General features: G+C 42.2%; 2 protein-coding genes across 9 annotated transcripts in view; one reads left to right on the forward strand and one right to left on the reverse strand.

Moving 5' to 3' along the window:
* The window catches only part of RHBDD1 (rhomboid domain containing 1), a 34135-nt gene extending 20464 nt beyond the window's left edge, over positions 1 to 13671 (forward strand). For all 3 annotated transcript variants that reach the window (XM_081861648.1, XM_081861646.1, XM_081861647.1), the window contains one exon: positions 11188 to 13671. In XM_081861648.1, the coding sequence (XP_081717774.1) occupies positions 11188 to 11300 (113 nt within the window). In that variant the 3' untranslated portion in view covers positions 11301 to 13671. The remainder of the gene's footprint in view (positions 1 to 11187) is intronic.
* Positions 13672 to 15576: 1905 nt separating this feature from the next.
* The window catches only part of COL4A4 (collagen type IV alpha 4 chain), a 74455-nt gene continuing 66168 nt past the window's right edge, over positions 15577 to 23863 (reverse strand). For all 6 annotated transcript variants that reach the window (XM_081861485.1, XM_081861484.1, XM_081861486.1 and 3 more), the window contains 4 exons: positions 23448 to 23564; positions 22575 to 22763; positions 21194 to 21480; positions 15577 to 19554 (listed from right to left, as the gene is read on the reverse strand). In XM_081861485.1, the coding sequence (XP_081717611.1) occupies positions 19291 to 19554; positions 21194 to 21480; positions 22575 to 22763; positions 23448 to 23564 (857 nt within the window). In that variant the 3' untranslated portion in view covers positions 15577 to 19290. The remainder of the gene's footprint in view (positions 19555 to 21193; positions 21481 to 22574; positions 22764 to 23447; positions 23565 to 23863) is intronic.

Genomic DNA, 23863 nt, shown 5'->3' on the forward strand with positions numbered 1-23863 from the left:
TAGCCAGGTGACATCTCTGACATGTTTTGCTCTTGTTCCCTGTTCCTGATGAAGGGGTTTGAATAGGACATAAAAGGATATTTTTCTTTCTTTCTTTCTTTCTTTCTTTCTTTCTTTCTTTCTTTCTTTCTTTCTTTCTTCTTTCCTTCTTTCTTTCCTAATGAAATAGGATAGCTACAGGGGACCATATCACTTATACCAATTCTTTTACTTGTCATCCTTTGGAACAAAAATGGCAGTGATGCTGAAGACTAAGCAAAAAGGTGCAAGGGAGCAATAATCATTACCAAGATCTTCCCATTTATTTACTCAGCCCATTTCTGCTTTGTACACATTTTAAATACCCGTTGTTGTTTTTTTGTGAAGAAGCATTTCCCTCCCACCCGCAACTTGAATGTAATATCAGTGTGTCTTTTATAGAGTGTTGTCGTATACGTTGCTGTTTTTTGTTTGGAAAGACAAGCCCAGCTGTACTGCCAATAGGAAGAGAGAGAAAAACTGCTGGGTAATGCATTATGTATTCTTTATACAGTACCCAGAAGCTCTTTGTGAACTTTGGACACACAAGAAAGAATGCCCTGGCATTACAACATAATTAGCAAGACCAAACAGTGTTGTTAGGGAATAAACAGTCTCTCATCTGAGATGAATTAAAGCCAAAACCGAGGTTGTTGTTTGGTGCCAGTTGTTCAAATGTTACTAAAACTGTTCATTTGTCCCCTTGATAAATTGGGGGGGGGATTTCCAACCAGTTATGAAAGTATTTGATTATGAAATTCATTGTGAAATCTACATGTTACAGACACGTGTTTAGAAAGAACTCTTGTCCTAATAACTTTACCCATTGCAGTGAGAGATTCTGAGCAAGTTGTAAAACTCTTCATAGTTTTGTATGCACGTAGTAATTAATCCTCAAAATGACCTTGAAGGTTATTTTCTTTTGGACTTTGTGAAATGTGTTTGGTTTGATATTTCCATAATAAACACTTTTTAAATTTTATTTTAAGAAATAAGCTGTTGGCAACCAGGAAGAAAACATCCTAGACAGAAAGCAGTCTATTTACAGGTCACATTTTTTTCCACATTTTTATATGTTGGGTTTTTTCTTTGTTTGTTATCAAACAAGATTTTTGTGAAAAGAAACCTTTGTTTGCTTCTAGTGCTTGTTCCTTGCCTGAAGTTATAAACCAACATTCTTGGTATTGTAGGATTGCTCTATGTCCTCTTTTTCCAGGACATGGCCTCTTTTTCATGGGTATGTAAAATGAGAGTTGTCATAGCGATCCATAATTGCTCTTCAAGATATGGCAACCCTAAATGTTTCACTGAAGCCAAATGATACGTCATAATCTTATTTGGGGATACATAAATGATACATAAAAATAAACATTTGGATTATATGTTCAAGCAGAGATTTTAACATTACAAGAAAGGCCGTAAGCATCTTGTGTTACCTATCAGGATTTTCTTGGGTTTGTTACCTTCAGTTTCTTATGCAGGTTCCTCATGGATATTGTTGGTGTCCCAGCTCCCATCAGCCCAGTCGGCATGACCAGTGGTCCAGGATGATGGACATTGTCATCCATCTGGAGGGCCATGTGATGGGATAATGAGCTGCTTGTGCGTAAAAGCTGAATCCTTCAGAGCTTGGCATAGGTCTCAAAGCTCTGCCTTTATGGGAGCCCTCAAAGCATGACTCCCTCAATCGCTGGCAGCTTCCTCCGCATCCGAGGGTCTCCTAGCCTCCTTGAGCCCCTCCACCACCTGACTCTCCGATGGCAGTTCCCTGACATCCACCTCCCCTCCAGGGCCCCCCCTCACACCCCCTCTCCCCCTCTTCTATGGGTGGTGAGGATGGAAAACCCCTGAAAGAATCCTCCTCATCTTCGGATGACTCGAAAACCGCCCTCCACCGACTACTGTCCCTTCTCCCCGAGTACTCTTCCTCATCGGATTCTTCTCCCTCTCCCGGCCCTGATTCTGGGAACCCTTCGAACTCCTCTTCCTCGTCGGTGGTGCCGAAGTGTTCTTTCCAGAACCGTGTCACGGGCTGAGGTTTCCTTGGGAACCTGCGATGAAACATTTCTACTAAAACCTCATCATTGACCGCTTCTGCCGGTACCCATGTGTTCTCTGACTCCGGTTCCCCTTCCCATGCCACTAAATACTCCACCTGTTTACCCTTCCACCTGGAATTGACTATTTCTGCCACGTGACTGCTGCATTCCCTCTCTTCTACTAACGGTACCGGGGGAACCTCACCCTCACGTCCCACAAACTCCCGACCCTCTCGGTATGGTGACAGTAATGATCTATGGAATACTGGGTGCAGTTTCATGTTGTTTGGCAACCTGAGTTTGAAGGCCACCGGATTTACCTGTTGTATGACCTCAAAGGGTCCCAGTCGTTTGGGCCTCAATTTCTTACACCCGCCCTTGAATGGCAACCCTTGTGTCGACAACCACACCCGGTCCCCCACCCTTATGGTCTCTCCTTCCCTTCTGCTCCTGTCTGCCTGTTTCTTGTATTCTTCCTTGGCCCTATCCAAATTCATTTGGAGCTGACGATGTATTGCTTCCATTTCTTCTACAAAGTGTTCCGCTGCCGGTACGCTCCATCTTTCCCCTCCTTCCCCTGGAAATGCCCTAGGATGGCACCCATAATTAGCCAAAAAGGGACTCATTCCCATGGACACATTCTCCGCGTTATTGTAGGCAAACTCGGCCAGAGCCAATTTCTCTACCCAATCATTCTCTCTGTCATTCACATAACACCTCAGGTATTGTTGTAGAATACTGTTTGCCCTTTCCGCCTGCCCATTAGTTTCTGGATGTCTGGCGGTCGAGAAATTTACCTCTACGTGCAGTAAGCTCATGAGCTTCCTCCAGAACCTGGAAGTAAATTGTTTCCCTCGGTCTGAGACCACCCTCAAGGGGGCGCCATGCAACCTAAAAATGTGTTTTACAAACAACCTGGCGGTTTCTTCTGCCGTGACCGCATGTGAGCAGGCTATAAAGTGGCACATCTTGGTTAATAGGTCTACCACTACCATGACTGCTGTTTTCCCTTTGGATTTTGGCAGATCCGTCATAAAATCTATGGATACTGCCTCCCATGGCTGTTCTGGTGTGGGTAATGGTTCCAGTAACCCCGCCGGTGCCAGCCTCTCCCCTTTTGCCCGCTGGCAGCGGTCGCACCCCCTTACATACTCAAGTACATCTTCCCTCACCTTTGGCCACCAGAACTGCCTGGTAACCAACCACATGGTTTTGTGTTGCCCAAAGTGCCCCGCAGTGGGGCTGTCGTGCAATTGTTTGAGCACTCTACCCCTCAGTTCCCCTTCTGGTATGTACAGTGCCCCCTTGTAATACAACGCCCCGTTCCTTTCCTCAAACCCCCCTGTGTTCTCTCCAGCTCCCCTGAGCCCTCTGAGCTTATCTTGGGCATATTCATCGTTCTCGGTTCCCTCTACCAGTTCTCTTTGCCCCACCAATGCTGCCCCACACACCCAGTGGTCCTCGGGGATGATATGCCTTTCCTCGGGCGCTCCCTTCCCCTCTAAATACTCTGGTTTTCGAGAGAGAGCGTCCGCCCTGACGTTCTCGGGGCCCGGTATGTAACAAATTTCAAAATGGAATTTGGAGAACTCCTGTGCCCATCTCACTTGTCTCTGGTTCAGTACTCGGGCCGTTCTCCAATATTCTAGATTTTTGTGGTCCGTGCACACTTGGACCTTGCGTTGTGCTCCAATCAGCATGAATGGCGAGCTTCATGAATGGCGAGCAGTTCCCGGTCGTACACGGTGTAGTTCCTCTCGGATTTGTTCAATTTCCGCGAGAAGAAGGCACACGGTCTCCAGTCCGACGCATCTTTTCCCGGCTGGAGAAGCACCGCCCCTACCGCTCGATCAGATGCGTCCGTTTCTACCCTCATCGGCTTCTGAAGATCCACGTGCAAAAGCTGTTCTTCCGACGTGAACGCTTTAGCCTTTCAAACGCTTGCTGCGCCTCTTCCGTCCAGGCGAATTTCTTCTTACTACTGAGACAGTCAGTGCTGGGAGCCGTTAAGTGGGCAAAGTTCTTGATGAACTTCCGATAGAAGTTTCCAAACCCCAGGAACCTCTGCACGTCTTTCCTGGTTCTGGGTGTCTTCCATTCCAGTACCGCTTGGACCTTGCTGGGATCCATGGCCAATCCCTTGTCTGACAAACGGTACCCCAGGAATTCCACCTCTCTGGTATGAAATTGACACTTCTCCAGTTTTACCCACAGCTGGTTTGCTTGCAGCCTGCTTAGTACCTCCCTGACATCTCGCACATGCTGCTCCTCATTCTCTGAGTACACCAATACGTCATCTAAGAATGCCACACAGTTCTTGTAAAGCAAAGGTCATGAAGGATTGGAAGCAGGCTGAGCCCCCCTGTAGACCGAAAGGCATAACGAGATACTCAAAGGCCCCCAAGGGGGTGAACATGGTAGTTTTCCATTCATCTCCTTTTCTCATCCGTATCAGGTTATACGCCCCCCTCAGGTCCAGCTTGGTAAAAATCTTTCCCTTCCTCACCCGGGTCAAAATGTCATCAATTCTGGGCATGGGGAAAGCCACTGGTTCTGACACTGCATTTACGGCCCTGAAATCCACTCCAAGCCTGGGTTTATCCGTGTCTTTTTTGTCCACAAAGAAAACTGGGCTCCCCCCCACCGCTCGTGACTCCCTGATGAAACCTCGTTTCAGGTTCTTGTCAATGAACTCCCTTAACTCCTGCATCTCCCTGTCGGACATGGCGTACAGTTTGCCCACTGGCAGCTGGGCTCCTGGGAGTAGGTTAATTTGACAGTCAAAGGGTCTGTGCGGGGGCAGTCTATCTGCTTCTCTCTCGCTGAAGACGTTACCCAGGTCAGCGTATTGTTGTGGTATTTCTCCCTTTTTTTCCACCTCCATCCCTGCCAGAGTGGCCATGGCTCCCCCCTGAGTTTCCCTTCCCTTGCAGTGTTCTAGGCAATGAGCTGACCCAAAAGAGACTATCCGCTGGTGCCATCCCACTAGCGGGTCATGCAGCGCCAGCCAGCTCATTCCCAATATGATGGGCGCTCCTCCCAGGGTGGCCACATTAAACGCAATCACTTCCGTGTGCCTTGCCACCTTCATTATCATGGGAACAGTCTGTTGGTTCACTTCTCCTCCCAGCAGTTCCCTCCCATCAATCGTTGTCACCTGCAAAGGGTTACTTAAAGGGAGCGTCTGTATCTGGTGTTCAGCTGCAAACTCCTTACTCATGAAATTACAGGAGCTGCCTGAGTCTAATAAAGCTTTTATCGTTAGCGGATGTCCATTGGGTAGCTCTAGCAACACCTCTATGACTAGAGCTGCTCTTGGGGGTTCAGGCTTGGGCACGTTCACTGATCCTTGGCCTGGCTGCTGTGCCCTGATGCTGGCAGCCAGGCGTTGGCTTTTACCTGCTCCTTACCCCCCTCCTCCTCACTCCCAACAGCTCCCGCCATCCCTTGCCATCCCTTCCTTTGAGGGCAGACTCTGGCAAAATGTCCTGGCTGTTGGCAGAGGAAACATTTTTTGGTGCCTTTCCCCTCCTTCTTCCGCCCTTCGTTGGCGTTTGAAATTCTGCCCGCGCGCGCTGCCCCAATCTCCATCGGTTCTACATGCGGGGAAGGTTGCTCCGGCATCTCAGGAATGCGGAAATCGCTCCAACGCTCTCCTCTCCCTTCCCGCTTCTCCAGAGCCCTTGCTTCTTGGCGCACTCCAATCGCGAGAGCGGATTTGGTCAGCTGATCCATGGACTCCGGACGGGGCGCGCGGGAAAGTTCGTCTTTTACCGCTGGGGATAGCCCTTCTTCAAACAGCATTTGTATCGGGTCCGCAGACAGGTCCCACCCCAATTTATGTATCAGCATGGTAAACTGTGTCCAATACTCTCGGACGGACTGATTCCCCTGTTTACACGCCATCAACTGTCTGCGCACCACCCCCTGTTCAATCTCGCTGGAAAACATCAAGTCCATCGCGAGGAAAAACTTTCTCAAGTCCTTTAAGGCATCATTATTCGCTGCCATCAGGGGCCTCACCCAGTCTCTAGCCCCCCCCCTCGAGATGCCCAATCACAAAAGCCACTCTCGATTCCTCATCGGCAAAGTCATCAAACTGCAGATTGAGGGCATACTGCATCTCTGTCTTAAAGGCTTGGTAATTTCTTGGGTCACCCCCAAACTTTTGCACCAACCCTGGTACCTTCCTTGCGATGGGGGTGGTTTTCCCCTTTGCATCCTGAGCCCGCCTCTCCTCAAGCCGCGCCGTTTGCAGTGCTAGCTGGTGTTCCAACGCTCTGTATCTTTCCTCCAGACTTGGACCCGCTCCAGCTCCACCTGCCCCTCCGGCTTCGGTTGGGTTACTCATGATGCCTCTCCTTTGCACAAGCAGCTTTCAGGGACTGACAGATTGCTGTGATGGGATAATGAGCTGCTTGTGCGTAAAAGCTGAATCCCTCAGAGCTTGGCATAGGTCTCAAAGCTCTGCCTTTACGGGAGCCCTCAAAGCATGACTCCCTCAATCGCTGGCAGCTTCCTCCGCATCCGAGGGTCTCCTAGCCTCCTTTAGCCCCTCCACCACCTGACTCTCCGATGGCAGTTCCCTGACAGGCCACATGTTTCCTACTTTCACCTATTCTAGGTAGTTCCTGATGTCCCCAAGAAATGCTAGAAAGTGATACTTCCTGGGTCAATGACTTGTGCTATTCCTATTGCTGCTCCCTGTAGGAAGGATGAAATTGACCATATAGGTCTCCAAAGTTATAGTAAGAAAGCCTAGAGTTGTTGTACAGGGCAGCATTAGTGTAATCGGCTGATTTGAGATTCTTTGCTAGCACGACAGAACATATGTCCATCCTGATGAGATCAGTTCATGATGATCATGCTGAATAATTTTTTGTACTACTCTGGAACCCATTGGTCCTGTTCTTAGGACCATCCAAGGATTGGATGTTCTTTTGCATCTTATGGCCCCGTGTTCATTAGATCCTTGAATTAGCTTGACCAAATTGGATGTGGAGCTGCATACAGGCCTCCCTTTCCCTATAATGGCAGAGCCTCACTGTCAAATTGTGGATGGTGGTAGAACTGGGCTTTGCTATGCTCTAGGACAGGTAGGAGATCTGTGGCTCTCCTGATGTTGCTGAATTATAGCACTAATCAGCTTCGCTAGCCTACCCAATGGTCAGGAATAATGTGAGTCACAATTCAGCAACATCTGGATGACCACCAGTTAACTATCCTGCTCTATGAGGATTCCTCCATCCAGCCCATGATAAATTGAACTGAATCCATCACATTTCTAGCTGTGACTAAGAATGAGTCAGCTGAAGTTGCATCTAGTCAAGACCAAGTAAAGATAGTTGGCAAAATTTGTAGTTGAGGCACTCATAGTTAATTGGGTTTTGGTCTATCATGTGTTCTGTGTTTTTATAACCTTTGACAGCCTCTTTTACTGGACCAATCTCTGCAAGAGCATTTATAGAGCACGTTGGATTGAGTGCTTTGGTTCAGTAAAATACATTTTCTTACTCATTTTGTATTTCTCAAGTATTCAAGTCCCCCGTTTTATTATCACTGTTGCATTCCAACTACCCTCTGTTCTCGTAATGCTAATAGTTTTATTGTGGAATTTTGATGACTCACACCTCATGTTACTATTTCTTAGATAACATTGTAGTCTGAACAAAAGTTTATTAACTCTTCTACAAGTAACAGACAGGTTTTGTGATATACTGTGCAAGTCGGTGGCATACAATAACTGTATCTTTTAAAACTTCTAGACTGAAGTGTTCTTCATGCTCTATCCCAACTCATGATTGGGAAAGGTGTTAGTTGCTTTGCAAATTTAACAAGCCTTTTTTAGAGTATGACCATCTCACAATGCACTCGAGAGTTCCAAGGTGATCTCTTTATGCTATTGAATATAGGGTGTTCAAAATGATGTTTCAAAAACAAGTGCCAACAGTGGTAAATATTTTTTCATTGTACTGCTGTGCAATTCCCAGCTCTGACAAAATCTGTTAGCTAGCTGTTCTACATCAGGGTTAGGATGTCGGGTATGCTGCTAATCTTTCCAGAAAAAAAAGCACTCCTGTGCTGAATAGACCACATAATAGCAAGTTTCAGTTCTGAATTCAACAGTGGATTAGTATAAAAAAATGTATATCTAAATATCCCAGTGGGCTTTCACTTTATTCTGTTTTAGATGAAACCCAATGTGACACAGAAAGTGCTAGTTGCTAGCAAATAATCCCTGGGTTTCAAACCAGCCAGACAATAAACAACTCTATAATATTCAGTGCTGCAGAGCCCATCTGTTTCAAAATAAGCCTAATTCTGCTTACTGTGCGGAATGCTTTGTTGACTGGAGTTTGTCCTACTTTCCTCTAATGTGTTGCCTGTGAGCCTCTGGTGCCATCTCCTGGAACTCCTGAAGCATGATCAGCATCTAAATTAATATTGTTCACTAGAGCAGTCACTATTTTAATCCTTGATGTTTAGATGCAGTAGAAACCTCCCATACATACTAAAGTGTATGCTAAATTCGATTCCTTGTTTTTGTATTTACTTTAGGCACAGATGCTTTTTACTCTGAAAAACCAGAGCATATCTGACACATTTGCTGTCACGTTTACAGTGGTCCGTAAGAAGTTTCCAGTCCTGAATAAATGTCAATAGTTTTTCTCTAATTAAACATGTTAACTTTGCCATCTAAGCCAAGTCCATGAGTTTTATCAGCCATTCCTCTATAGCAGGCATAGTGTTCCCTTTTCTTCAAAGTGATTAACTATTGTGTTTGATCAATCCTCCTTTCTGCCCATTGTACTACACAAGTCTTGCTCACCTAAAGCAATTGTGAGATCTGAACTACAATTATTTGCTTATGAACATTTCTCATTTCTGATTATTTCAGTCTTCCTTCGTTCTCCTGGGTTTCTTGCTTCAAACATCCATATAAAGAAATTTCCCACCTTTAGCTGTCCCTTGCTATCCTCATGCTAGTAACTAAGGTTATGGTCCAAGCAAAGTGGGCTTGGAAGGGCCCCATGTTTTGCATATTGAACTGCATATTGGCATGGTAGGCTGCAGTGTCATTTTTAAAAAATACTCTTCCATTTTGTGTAAATAAATATTCTAATTGTAGTAAATTGTATGGTTCTTGCTTATTTCCTCTAAATGAACAAGATAATATTGACATTATTATAATTTTTTTAAAAAATTTAAAATTTATACCCACCTTCTTCCCAGACAGGGCCTCAAGACGGTTTACAGATAAAAATAAGAGTGGATAAAAACATAGGGAAAAACATAGGAAGTGTGAATGCTTGATTTGTTGTTTTGCTTTGCTCATCTCCTTTCACATAATTCTCAAGAAGATTTATAACCATACAATATAAACAACAGAAATTGGTTTTAAAATAATACAACTAAACACCCAAGGCAGAGACATTTAAACTAAACAGCCTGGCTCTTCAGCTGACCATGCAGAAACCTCAGAGAGCCACAGCTTCATGCACAGTTCTGCCTCCTGTATGCCTAATAACTCTTCTGCTGGATCAGGCGAAAGGTCCATCCCATTTCTAATAGTAGCCTGCCAGAGGCTCAGGCATAGCAACAATGGCCCTTCTGGCCCTTCCCAGAATCTGCTATTCAGAGAGACATTGCTTGTGAACATGGATGTTTCAGTTAGCTGTCAGGTCCATCAATTACTATTAGCTACACCTTTCACAAATTTGTCTAGTCCTTTTTAAAGCTGCCTATAAACTGTTGGTAGTCAGCACAACTTGTAATAGCTAATGCAAAGGTACAAATCTTAGGTCCACCATCACTCTGGACCTAAAATGACCTCACTGCCCAATTGTTTTTCAAAAGCAAAAGACCATGAGTCTCTGAGCCATCCTTCTTCACTTATTTGGATGGTCACCCTAGTTGACAAAATCATTTTTTTATTATTATTAATTTTTTATTAATTTTCCAAATTTAAAACAAAATAACATACACACATAAACAAACAAAAACATACAAACAAATATAATTTCAAATCCTCTTTTTCGTAAACCTTCTTTCTCGGACTTCCCCATACCTCACCCTCTCTGCATCCTTATTTTAAAGTTTTTCAGCAACCCTTCGCTCCAATTAAATAATAACTTATTTTCTTTTTCAATTTCATCCTAATTCATCAATCAGTTACAGCTATAATTCTGCTTCTTCCTTTCCCTTGACATTTTAACACTCATCAATTTTACAACAGTTCTTAAGATAAGCTTTAAATTTCTTCCAATCTTCCTCCACCGTCTCTTTCTCTTGGTCGCGGATTCTGCCAGTCATTTCTGCCAATCCCATAAAGTCAATCACTTTCGTCTGCCATTCTTCCAGTGTAGGTAGTTCTTGTGTCTTCCAATACTTTGCTAAAAGAATCCTCGCTGCTGTAGTGGCGTACATAAAAAAAGTTGTGGCGTACACAAAATCATAGGTATGTAGTTGGGAAGAAGAGCTCACCTCTTCCCTGCTTTAGGAAGTCCCAGTATCCTGTTGTTTTCATGAAACTGAGTGGCAGCTTAGCTCGTCCATAAACTGCTAGCAATTGCTGCTTGTTCTTTTTTCCCAAAATGATAATTGAACACAGACAGGTTTTTTAATATTCAGGCAACACTGCATGGCCACAAACTATTTGTTCCTCTAGAAATTCCTTTCAGCAATAGAAGAAATTACTTTTGAGAGCGAGAGCTTAAACTGAACTTCTTTTCTCGGGGTTGGAAAATTTGATGGCTATATGTCTTTTACTGGAGACAAAAAGAGAGCACTGACTGAAAACTAGTGTGGGATATGAGGTGTGTATGTGTATGGGGTGGTGGTCACCCCATTTATTACAGCAGTTGATGCATTTCATCACAGAGGAGCCAATGTAAGAAATCTCAAGGGGACGGGTGTCATATTGATGAGAAAGCGTAAATTGTTCCATTGACAAGTCTTTCTTTTGACTCAGAATTGTTACACGTACTATAAAGCCTAGTATATTAGCAGCAGCAACTTGCAGATTTGGGTCTGAGCTAACATTATAAAACTATATGTTAAAAATCCTCAGAAATATGCCTGTTGTAGATTTCGGAAGATGACAGTGATTGGTATTTGCTTTTCTTAACAGGCCCAAGACATTACGGCAATGAGAGGAGACCCTACGGCTTTTGGCTTCCACCGGAAGAGCCATCAGTTGAGGAACTTAGAAGGCAAAGACTTAATCGATTTGAGAGGTGGTAAAATTCTCAGGTCTCTAAAATATATATAAAGGGCTCTTCCCAGTTACCAGAGCACTGTCCGATCTTTACCAGTTTAGCAGTTTCTCAGAAAATAATGTTTCCTGCAAATTATCGTACCAGGGTGTGTGGAAAATGTGCACTTGCTTTGCCTCTGGGCTTCCAAAGTTAAAAGTGAAGTTGAAAAGTTTCTTTAAACCCTTAGACCCTGCAAGGTACTTCCTTTTGGGGTTACATTCAAAGATACTGCAGACAAAACCAAAGGGGATTTCTCACTCCACAAAACTCAGTTCTTAAATTATATTGTATTTGGGTTTATTTTCTTTAACTCTGATAATCATTTGTGTGTGTTTTGAATATATACTGTGTGGATGCAAATGTATAATGAAAATGTTTATTTTCTATTTGGAATCCTTAAAAAAAATTCTGAGTACAGTTGACTTGCAATATCTGTGCAAGCACAATTGAAATGAAAGGGAAGAGAGATGTGCAGGAACTATACATGGGCAGCACCCATTCACTTGAGTGAGATGGGCTTGTGGCACGCTTTTCATTGTTGGATAATGCTGAGTCTTGCTTTACATTGAGCTCACTGTAGAAGCTTCTGCCAGCTGCTTCTCTGCACAGAATTTACGTCTCAAATGCTCTGGAACAGAATTTGATGTGCCTCAGAAAAGTTCAAGATACAGTTGAGGGCTTCTAGATAACAGCTTTTATTTGGCTAGGATATGCCCTCTTTAGATCTGCTGATTGGTTAAACCCATCCATATTGTTTTCAGTATAATTTAAGAACTAAACATTATGGTGTGTAAAAAGAAGCTCCTGGCAGCCGTTCTGCAGTGCCTTTGGGCACAGTTGTGTGCTAGTGATGTATCTTTTTTAGGTAATAAAGTGACACTCAGTGTATAAATATATTAAAGTACTAACACTTAAATCTTTTTGTACATGAGAGGCCTGAACTTTGTATATTTTTCAAAGCCCAAGTAGGAGAACTTTTGTTGCCTTCAATCTTTTCAGTATTATTCATAGCATATTTAGATTCATCCTGTAAGTTTTATGTTCGAGTGTGAGTTTACTTACTGACTGGGTTCTGTGCTTTTGAAGCATTGACACAACTACCTCTCCAAGGAGTTTTGTCTAGGATCTCCCTCTCCCTTTGTATTCCTCCCTGCCCCCCATATGCACATCATAAGTAACATCTGGATGTTAATGTAGCAGAAATATTGTTGACGTAATCTGTTTGTTTTCTGGATTTCATCAGCAGATCCTCAGTTTAAAAATATGAAAACATTTGAGATGCACAGGATATTGCTTGGATAGGCTTCAGTTTTGCATCTGTAATTTCCTTTATCAGTGTTGTCCCAAGAGAACCAAAATACAAAATGGTTTTTTGTCTTGCCAAGTGCTGAGAGCTCTAAATTTGGGAGATTTCAGGAGTACAGTATTGGCACTACATATAAATCTCTTTGATGATTTTGTAGGTCTTTTATATTCAGAAATACTGATCCGGTACATAATTGAGTACTAGTTTTCATCTGCAATCTATACTGCAAGTGCAGCAAGTGTGCTTTATTTTTTATTTTAGGATCTAGCTAGCATTTGTGCTGTTACATTTTTGTCCTTCAAGAAAGAGTCCTGTGACCACCTATGCTAACCTTCTTTGGGATAAGACTTGCATTTGGGGAAAGACATGCATTGCTGCCAAAGAGAGCTTACTTCTAAGTGGAAATAGCTTCAGAGGAGCAATATTCATCAGGACCACAACAGGAAAGTCCAGGATAATTACTTTTAAAGGTGCATTTAATATATATCTACATTTGTGGCCACTGAATTTGCCATTAGATTTAGTCTTTACTAATTTTCAATTTTCAAACTGTAATACTTGAACTGAATCAAGTACTACTCATTTAAGAACATAAGAATAGCCTGCTGGATCAGGCCAATGGCCCATCTAGTCCAGCATTCTGTTCTCACAGTGGCCAACCAGATGCCTAGGAAAAACTTTGGTTTCCAGCAACTGGTATTCAGAAGCATTCTTCTCCTTGAATGCTCTTCTCCATGAATTTGTCTAATCTTTTAGAGCCATCTAAGTTGGTGGTTATCACTGTCTCCTGTTTACTTATTGTAAACTTTTGCAAGTGTTGCTGACGAAGATGCCCTCGACTTTTAAATTATTATTTTTAAAGCAACTCTTCACAAGCTCCTGGAAATCATTTTGTTTAATCTTTTTTGAGGAATAGTGTAAGAAGAGGTGAGATTGAACATTCCTGTACATTACATGTTTTGTCTCTGGTAATTATGGTTTGTGAATTAACAAGCAATCTTGTGATTTTTTTAAAAGAATAAAATATATATATTTCACACTTCAGCTTAAATAGGGCTGTGTTTTTGTGTGTGCATGTATGTGTTTTGGTCCCTCAACATAGCATTTTCTAATTGAAGAGTATCCCTGATAAAATGAACATGTATATTTAAAAAATCTAATATTGATCAATTAAGTTACCTGATTTTCAGTTTCAAATGACTGTGGAAAGGTTGTCCTTAAATTAAGTGAATGAAAGCTCTGTTCTCATACAAGAATCATGCAATATAATGTTTGTTTCCAAAAATGTGTTTGCTGTTGTGTAAATAATCAAATTCCTTTCTCCTGATGGCTTGGTAGAACAGCCACTTTATTCTGAGTGGTATTGGGGGAGATTCTCACATTCTTCCTGGAGTCTGAGGATACCTTTCAACGTCACACTTTCATTCCATATTGTCTCCAGCTCATCCAAAAGAGCGTATGTGTGGCAGCTAACTAGTATATGATTCTTACCTTGAGTTTCGTTGCTGTAGCACAGTTGCCTTTGGAAAGAAAAAAAGCAAGAGAGAGGGAATGATTGAAATTTGGGTTGTTACAGCCTCTAACTCAATACAACAGGTTGGTACCAAGGTGAGAGCCAGGAGACGGTGTATCCTGCTGCCTGTCTTTGACATCAGACATCACATCAGTGATATTATGGCCTTTGCTCTTCACCCCTCACACACCTGAAAGATGTGCCAAGGAGGCCCTATCAGCAGCATCAGTCCCTTAGTGAGCCTTTGGGTCAGTAAGACAGTCAGGACCCAAGCATGACCACCCCGCTGGTAAGAATGAGAATTTGGTTTGGGTGATCTTCCCTTTGTCACACTGATGCCTCTTGGGTATCCATAACATCATCTCTTCTCTCCAACTTGCACTGGACCTGTCACTAGAGAAGGCCAGAGTGTCTGCATGACATCTGGTCAGTTATTGTTCTTGCGCTCCAGTCTGAGTGCTCCAGTGTATTTTATCTCAAACAGTTCAGTGCAGAGCAAAGGTTGGTTGTGAAGAACGGTTGTCCCTCTCAGCAGTGTGGCTGATTTTTGTGGGCTGCCTGGAAGATTCCTGAACAGAGAAATACCTTTCATGGATCAACCCGGATGGACAGCTTTCTGTATAGGGTTTCAAGCTGAGGCTTTGTTTCTCATTGCAACTGCCTAGGATCCTCACCTTGAAAGAGATATTTGGATCCGTTAGCCTCTATAGCTTGTACTCTGGCTTGAATCTGATAAATTGCAAAAGTGGAAGTGTTTGAAACTTGCTTCAGCCTTCACTGAGGTAACTGCATGCCTTGAAAGCTACTTCAGAGGCTTTGCTTCTTGCATCTCGTTCTGAGGGTTTCTGAAGCAGCCTGCAAGGCATGTATGAATGACAGCCTATGTTTAGCAATGGCAGGCAGTAACACCAACATCCCACATATACTATTCCAACAGTACTATGAACTTCTGGGAGCATAGGATGTTGGGATTAGTTAGTGTTTGTTCAACAAATTTGGGCCTACAGTGTATATCTGATTTTGTGATTGGGACATATCTGTGATGTGCTTGAAATATAGACCAAAACCAATACTTGGACATTTCTCTATGGTTTCTATTAGTTACCTGTGGTCTGTGTACTCTCTAGAACACCGAAGAGAAGTCTATTGAAAACAACAACAAATATATATCCCCTTGAACCTCAAGGGAGAATAGAATTCCAATCAATATAGAGGGAAGAAACAGACACCACAGGGAAAACATAGGAAGGAATGTTCCCTGCGGATGGCTCCGTTCTCTGTGTAAAAACAGTATTTTTAAAAAGGTGCCGTGAAATACTGCTGTTCATTTAAAGTGGAGGATAGTATTTCAGTGACAGCCTAAGCACTGACTGTGGAAGTTACCATGGCAACAACACATTTGTCATTACAGCACTGCAAATTGGCATATAAAGCCAGAATAAATTGTCAAAGCATGAGTAGCTTGGAATGCACAAACATCCACGCTCACTTTATTTTGCATGAAAACAAAACAACAATTGTAGTTTTTTCTTTCTTATGCTACTTGTTAAGCCTTGGGCCTCTTTAAAGTGCTTTTATCTGTAACACTTTACAGACTGGGAGTGAGGATTCCCCTCCCTTCCTGTTTGACTCTTGGTTTTATTTTAGGGAAACACACTTAAGAGGTCTGTTTATAGGTGAACATGCAGCTAACTGTTCATGTGGAGCTGAAAACTATTATCCCAAACTGTTTCATGTAGAACAGACATTAAGTCATGACTGTTGCAGGAAGCACAAGCCAGTTTTATCTCTAAAACAAGCTTTTTTCTATTTTTAAAACTTTATCAAGCTACTTGGAAGGAACTTAGGATGGGAGTCTGGCTTGCCTCAAAGGCCAACTTACTGGCCAACCCATTGTTGTCTTACCTGGTGCCTCTTGGCATTTGAGCAGACAGTCCTACACCCTTTTTGAACCACTGTTAGAAATTCTGGTCTCAGCCATTACTGTGCCCCAGCAGGTTACAGTGGAATCAAGGAAACCTTTTACCTTTATTGCCCCTTCTTGAGGTAGGCAATTATTAGTGCCTTGCTTCTGCTTCCTCTCTCTTTCCTATTTCCCTAGTCTTGTTATCTCCCAGCACCACCACCCAGCCCCAAATTAGTCCAGCCCCATGTCATTTGCATTCAAGTCCCTCCCCACCCCTGCCCTTGGGTATATGTCTCCACTGCTATTTTGTCAGGTTTCCTAGTCCGTGCCTTTACTCCACATAGAACAGTTGCTCTGTCTGCCTCTTATTTCTGCTACAGGAAATGTTTAAGTTTATGGTCCAGGCAGTATAGGTTTAGGTAGCCTGTGTTAATATGTAACGACTAGCCATCTTGCTGCTTATAGTCTGTACTTTAAGCTGCAAATCACTTTTACTTTTTGTCTACCATATGTGCAAATATAGGCGGTATCCAAATAATGCATTTCCTGCAGGATTTCCTGTTGTGCGACAGAACTCCTCCTCCCTACACCCCCCACAATCTGCTCTAGAGATTCGCCCAACACTGCAGAGCAGTGGGGAGGGTATAAAGAGGCAGGGTTTCACCCACAAGGTTAGTTGGTATTCACCCACTATAATATTCATTTATCTTCGCATTTGTTGGTTCTTGCTAGTTCTGCCAAGTAAGCAAGACAGTAATATTTTTAAGTGATCATGCCTCTTGCTGTAGCTTCTATGACATGCACTCATCTGCAATATGATACTTCTGTGAATGCTTGCGTATAGGCTGAACAAGAGATCTGGTTAACACCTCAGGTGGGTTTGACCTAGCCTGTTTGTTGAATTAACATTCCAAGCAGGCAAGGTGGTATTTTTCCTGTTGTCTGTATTTTAATGTTTTTCATGCATGAAAGCTATTTTTAGCACCTTTGTTTTCTTTCTCTTGTCAATAAATATCAGGCCAAAGACCAACTATGCCCATTGTGTGGTGGATCTGGTGACCTGAAGATCATATTGTAGTTTAGGTCAGATTTTCAGCACTGTTTACGGGGGATTAGAGGCTGTATTCTATTTCCCCTATTGCTCATCCTTTCTTGCCAAACAGCTGATTGAGGGGAATTTTGCTTTTTAAAAGGGCTGCATGCATGCGTCCTTAGATATTTCTTATGTACTCTGTGGCATGTCCCTTGAAGAGGATGTGAAGGATGGACTGTTGATGAATGGCTGTAATAACAGTGCAGCAGAAAAAAATATAAAATGATATAAATAACTCAAAATAAATGAAAACATAAAGATAAACATAAAGATACTCAGACTGGCTTCTCAGTGTGTATAGCCTGTGTATAGTAATATAAAAACCCAGTTAAACAAGCTCTTCTCCAAAGGGCTGTTGTCCACCCATTCATTAGCTACCTTAACAGGAGGGTTCTTTAGATAGTTTCCTCCAAGGGTGGGAAATCAGAACAGCAAAGCAGGCACTGGTAAGCCAGTTGCCTTTTGTCACCAACGATTGCACAGTGTTCAGTAAATGTCCACTTTACCTTGCTTCCCAGTTGGAACTTGAGGGGGAATAGGGAAATCTGTTCTTGATGAAGCTTGGTTATGAAAGTATTCTACATTACAAGAAGTAACTGCATTATGAGTTATTTCCTATGTGCATCTACCTAAGAATAAGTCCTGTTGAACTTAGAGGAACTTACTTCTGAATAGCCATGCATAGGATAGTGCTATAAGAATCATAGCAGTGCTTGGTTAGAGCACAAAATATGTGGTTGCTTAGAATCTCTTCACTTATCAGTCCAGGCCAAAATGCTTGGTTTTAAGCCATGTTAGCCCTTCTTGCCTTCACCAATGTGCTCTTCCAAGCCAACATTCCTAACAGGGCCACACTCCTGTCTAAGCAACACCTACACTGTCTTGGTTACGTCCACAGAATAGAAGATGGCAGGATCCCCAATCAGGCCCATTGACAGACCAGCTCTGTGTTACAAAGATGTCTAAAAGTGTGACCTGTCTGTAGGGTTAGTATAATTTAATTAGACTCCTCAAGTGAAAATGATGCACACACGACTTGTAAAAATGGAGACACCATATGAGAAAATGTTTCATATGTATTCTCATTCTTTGCGCTGATTTACAAGCATTCAAATGGTGATCCCTGAGGATGCAACCACATGGGGAAAGTACCGTATTTTTCTGTGTATAAGACGCCCCCATGTATAAGACGACCCCTAATTTTTTTTACCCAAAATTAAGAAAGTGCATCATGCACTATCCGTGTATAAGACGACCTCTTATTTTAAACTTCAAAAATTTAGGAAAAAATATAGTCTTATACACAGAAAAATACAGTAAGTATGACTTGGCTCTATTTGTGGCAGTGTCACAACCTCCTGGCAGAAATTTGCTTAAGCGTGCTGGCTTTTCATGCTTACATGAATTGCATCCGTGACACTGCTAGGTCAGACTTAATAAAAATAGTTTACGACTAATAAAGTGTCTCAATCATCAAGGTGTTGTATAAACAATATTAAAAACATAAGACTGGACTTGCCTGCAGGCTTGTAGTTTAAGGAGACAAGAGGGAAATAAAGGGTAACAAGCTCCAGGAAAAAAAGATGGATGAGGGTGATGGATGATCTATTCCCTATGGCAGCAAAAAATAAGTCAGGAGATGGTTTGCTTTTTATTTATTTATGTTTTCCTACATTTACACCCCATCTTTTCTCCAGTGAGTGCATGTCATTCTTCTCCTTCCCCTTTTATCCTCACAGTGCTCTGTGTGGTAGGATAGGCTGAGAGCCAGTGACTGGCCTAAGATCACCAAGTTGAGATTCATGGCTGAGTATGGATTTGAACCCTGTTCTCCCAGGTCCTAGTCCAGCACTCTTAACCATTACCCCACACTGGCCCTCCCATCCTGCTGGCCTTTGCAAGTGGGCTTATGCTTTGGGGCTCATAAAGGACATTAAGCTTTCCATACATTTCTAGCTAGCACAGCTACAATGCCTCTTAAAGTGTCGCTGCACAGGGAGTGGGACTTGAGGAAGAACTACAGTTCCATGGTTTGACTGGCTTAAACTTCTGCAGACGTGGCCAAAGGCTTGAACGGCAGTGCACAGTTTCACATAAGATTAGCACCACATGCAACTGACGGCATCCCCTTTCACTTTGGTAAATGATCAGGTTTCTTTTAGCCATATTTCATGCAGACCTGGCATCTACCTACATTGCGCCGTTGTTCTTGCTCATCTTTGAGAGTCTCTGAGCGAGGGGCTGAAGTAAACTGCATCTCTGGGTTTACAGTACTTAACCAGAAGCTGTATTCATTGGTAAAAAATTGGCATGTCCCTCGCTGCCCCTGGCATTCAATGAAGGGTGCTGATCTGAAGTCCTCAAGGCAGCTTCCAGTTGACATGAGAGACTGTCCACCTCCCTGGTCACCAGATCCAGTGTGCTGAAAGAAACAGGCAAAAGAGGTGGAAGTTAGCTCACCCTGTACAGTTTTACTCAGTAGCCAATCACACTGAGCTCAGTGAGACTCGTTTGGATAAGACTGCGTAGTGAACACAATATAACTTTCTTACAACTCTTTTAGATTGTAGTACTGACCAACAGAGTTGGCATTTCTCATAAGGCAAAACGAATACTCACACATACAGTATTACCGTTTTCCTGCCACCTTTCTACCTCTTGTGAAGTATCTGTGGGTGTGGTTTTTGGCTTGAGTGGGCACTGCATTCCCCTACGTTGCATTGCACCAATGCTGACTGAATGAGCATTCTTAATATTTGAAATGACATGGGTTACAAGATGGGTTACAAGACAAGATAAGAAATGACATGGGTTACAAGACAGGAGTGCCTGGCGTGCTCTGGTCCATGGGGTCACGAAGAGTCGGACACGACTAAACGACTAAACAACAACACAAGATAAGCAACTCCTTCCTCTCAGTAGAAAGACAACAGTTTTATATAGCACAAAGACAGATAAGGACTTACAGCTTCTAGTTTTGCTATAGCTTCTGCAGTTTTCATTTTGGGGTGTGACTAGTGATAAAGATAATTAATTTTGGCCTGTGGTTTATGTCAAAACCAATCTTCATTTAATTAGAACGTGGAGCTAACTGTTGGTTGGCAGGATACTCTGGACTCAATTCAAAGTCTTGTGTTTGATCTTTGAAATTCTTCATAGCTCAAGAACACAGTACCTGAAGAACCGGCATCTTCTTCCCATACAGAATTACCTGTGCCCACAGTTTGCTTTATTTATAAAAATATTTGCATTAAAAATATCATTAAAAATATCAAAGTCGTTCCCAGTGATGCCAGACTTAGTGCGGACACTTGATCAGCACACCCAAACTCCTGAGCTCATTGATCTGCCAGTCTCAGCCTCCAGGAGTAATTCTACTGAATGGCTAAATTTTATAACAACAAACATAAAACCATACAATAAAGCCAGTAAAAAGTTAATAATCTGATGTCATTTTTTTTATGCCTCTGCAAGCTGAAATAAGGGAAGTGTCTGCAAGAGAAAAGGTCTCAGCAGCAGCCCCTTGCTTGGAGGCACAGACTATGTCATTTTAGCAGCAGATGAAGGCCATACAAACATTTAAAATCAGATCCATTTATCTCTTAAGTTGCCGTGGTTATTTGCTGTTGGCATGGTTTCAACTTTATCTCAATTTTAGTTTAATTCTGCTCATTAGAACTGTAGTTTGCATTTTATAGTTCTCTTGTTTTTATAATGCGCTGTGCATTGCCCAGAGAAAGTTATTGGGCAACTGATGAATACAGTAAAACAAATAGAGACAAGATAAGGAACCAAGATGGCAAACTGAAGGAGTGAAACGTCTACAGTCAATTAGCAAATGACAAATCAGTTGAGCATTTTGCAGATCTTGCTGACAGCTCAATCCTATGCATGTCTACTCAGAAGACTGTCCCACTAAGTTCAGCTGAACCTTCTCCCAGGAAAGTGTGTTCTCATTCATTCATACATTTTATTCAATTTACAGGCTCAGTTTCAGTGATTAGCTAGCATGGTTAGATCCAAATAGTTCCATAGAAGAGCCAAGTAATATTCAATCTTACCATTAAAAATGAGTAGCCTATCCATAGGCTTCCCCAGTTTGATGGACAGGGAGGAATGGATTGATCTTGACTATGAACTGCAACAGCTTGGGCAGGAGCCTCACAGACAGCACATCTGCTAATGTAAGGTTGTATTTCTTCTTCAGAGAGGGGCATCATGGGCAAAGGAGCTGCGCTTGACAGCCAGTAAGATTTATCATTTCGACTTGCATAGTAGCAGACCTGATGGATATTGCAATAGGCAAAGGGCATGGTGCTGAACACAGGGAGACAAGATCCAGCGAGACCTAGAATAGATGGTGGGGGACATGCACACATATAATTACCAATCCAAAACACTTGAAGTTCTTATTAAAGAACAGTTTAAGTTAGTCTTGAGCCTTATTCCACATCAGCACTACGCAGCCAGGAAAATGATTGATGCATAAGGGCTTTGGGTGGGTTTACAGTATCTGGAGGTGTCTGGAAATTTCAACAGCAATCATTGTCACCTGTGTCCAAGGAAAGCTAGGTACAGAGAACACATTTTCTCATGCTGTGGGTGGGTGTGGGTGTTGTGCAGATGAGAGTTTTCACTTCACTTGTTTAAGTTATGCAATCCTCTAACCTCTGGGAATGTTAGAATATAAATTAAAATGTAATTCACTACCTTCAAAATTGGAAAAGGTGAGTGAGAGTACCATACACTAAACATAAAATGTCCCAGATTCAAATCCCTGGCACCTCTAGATATTGCTGGAAAATACCTTTGTCTGAAACAGAGTACTAAAGCTATTATTAAAAGACTGCAAATTTGCTACTGTGCTTAATTCCTAAAATTCAACTTGTAGCACCTTGGGATTGAATGCCCAGTTCACTTCAGAACTTGCTTGTTTTAAAACAAATGCCTTTTCTGCTGATGTAGTACCGTGATTTTAATGTCCTGGCCCATTTCATTGTTAAAGTAATGCTTAAAACTAGCAAATAAATATAAAGTAACTTGCAGGTGTGCTCAAGCATATAAATATCTGTTGCAAATAGACCAAAAATTAAACCTCCCAGGTTCACCACAGACAACAAGGATGAGTTTTGCATCCAGCAGAAATAATGAAGGTTTGAACGGGAAAGAAGAGCCTCTGCAGGGAAGTGCAGGTCGAATAGCATAGGTTGACACTCTTGTGCTAAGGCTCTCGAGGAAAGGCCCTAGCTGGTCACATCAGTTTCTAAGCATGCTTTATAGATAGCACATACGACAATGAAAGGTTGGCCAATTCCAATATTGGCACCAAAAAGATACATACCTACCACCCCAGATTTTAATGTTATATGCAACCATTTGCAATGAAAAATGCAGAGAACCACTGCATTTTCTTTCTTTAAGGAGTGATATTGCAGTCCTCACCAAGATCTTGATTATGGGCCTTCTCCTGCCCTTCAAGATACAGCAGGCTATATCCAGTCCACAACATTGGCATTCCCTCTGGGCACAGTGGGACTTGATCTGATTGACTATGAACAACAATCAGGAACCCACCAGTAACTCTTGTGTCAGGCCCTGGTGGACCTGGCATTCCAATTTCACCTGGAAAACCTTGCAGAGAAAAGGTAGAGAATATTCCATTTAAAGGTGGGACACATTAAAGAGATGCTTTTCTATTCTTCAGAACAGACTTGATTGAAGCATGCAAGATCCCAGGGCCTCAGGTTTTGAATTTAAAACCAATCCTCAGAGGTTGGAGCCAACAAAATCTTTAAGTCACATTACAGTTGTGTTGTGAGAAGGCAGTTGTTTCTGAAAATGCAACACACAGGGAAAGGCGGCTTATCTCTCCCCTACCTAACCACAAATGCAGCAAAAATGCTGTCCCCCACAAACTATGAGCCTTAGAAAGAATTCCCACTGGTGCCAATAGAAACTTTTTCTAAGGCTTGCTGCTGCACTGGGTGGAGCAATTCTTGTTGTGATTGCGGCTGGGGCATGGATGAACTAAACCTCCTATCCTGTGCTCTGTTCATAACCATCTCGGTGCCTGTAAGTAATTAAAGAGGGGGTGTGAAAATAAAAGCTACATGCTACACATTTAGCATAACATATAACTTGGCTGTTGGATTATTTGATATGATACAATAGAAACTGAGCAGCTGAATGCAGGTTCTATTAACAGTTTTGGCTAAGAGCCATTACAACCAGGGCAAAAAGTAAGAGAAATCATTTGCAAAGCTAGTACTTTCCCCCAGAAGTATGGAAAATGACTGCTTGTGGCAGAATCCTTACCTTGTAGTCCTGTGTATCCTTTTTCTCCTATGTTACCTTCATCACCAGGGGGTCCTGGTGGCCCAGGCAAGCCATCTTGACCCTGTTGACCCAATAACCCTTCTTCTCCTTTCTCTCCTGAAATATAATACAGTGCATTCATGTCTAAATGCAACTATAATTAGTTATTGTATTAATAGATTACAAATCTAACATTAAACAGGTATGTTTGTTTTCTCTGAAGTAGTAATAGTTTCGTCTTTCTTGAAATTATTCGAAACAGTCCTTTCATATTTTATTTTTTAAAAAAACCTTAAAATATATTTCACACTCCATGCTCTAGAATTCTTGGCCAGAGTATGGGCAGGGTATAAGTAATAAATTTATTATTATTATTATTATTATTATTATTATTATTATTATTATTATTATTATTA

Source organism: Podarcis erhardii, assembly GCF_964252035.2.
Source record: "Podarcis erhardii genome assembly, chromosome: 5".
Classification (NCBI taxonomy): Eukaryota; Metazoa; Chordata; class Lepidosauria; order Squamata; family Lacertidae; genus Podarcis; species Podarcis erhardii.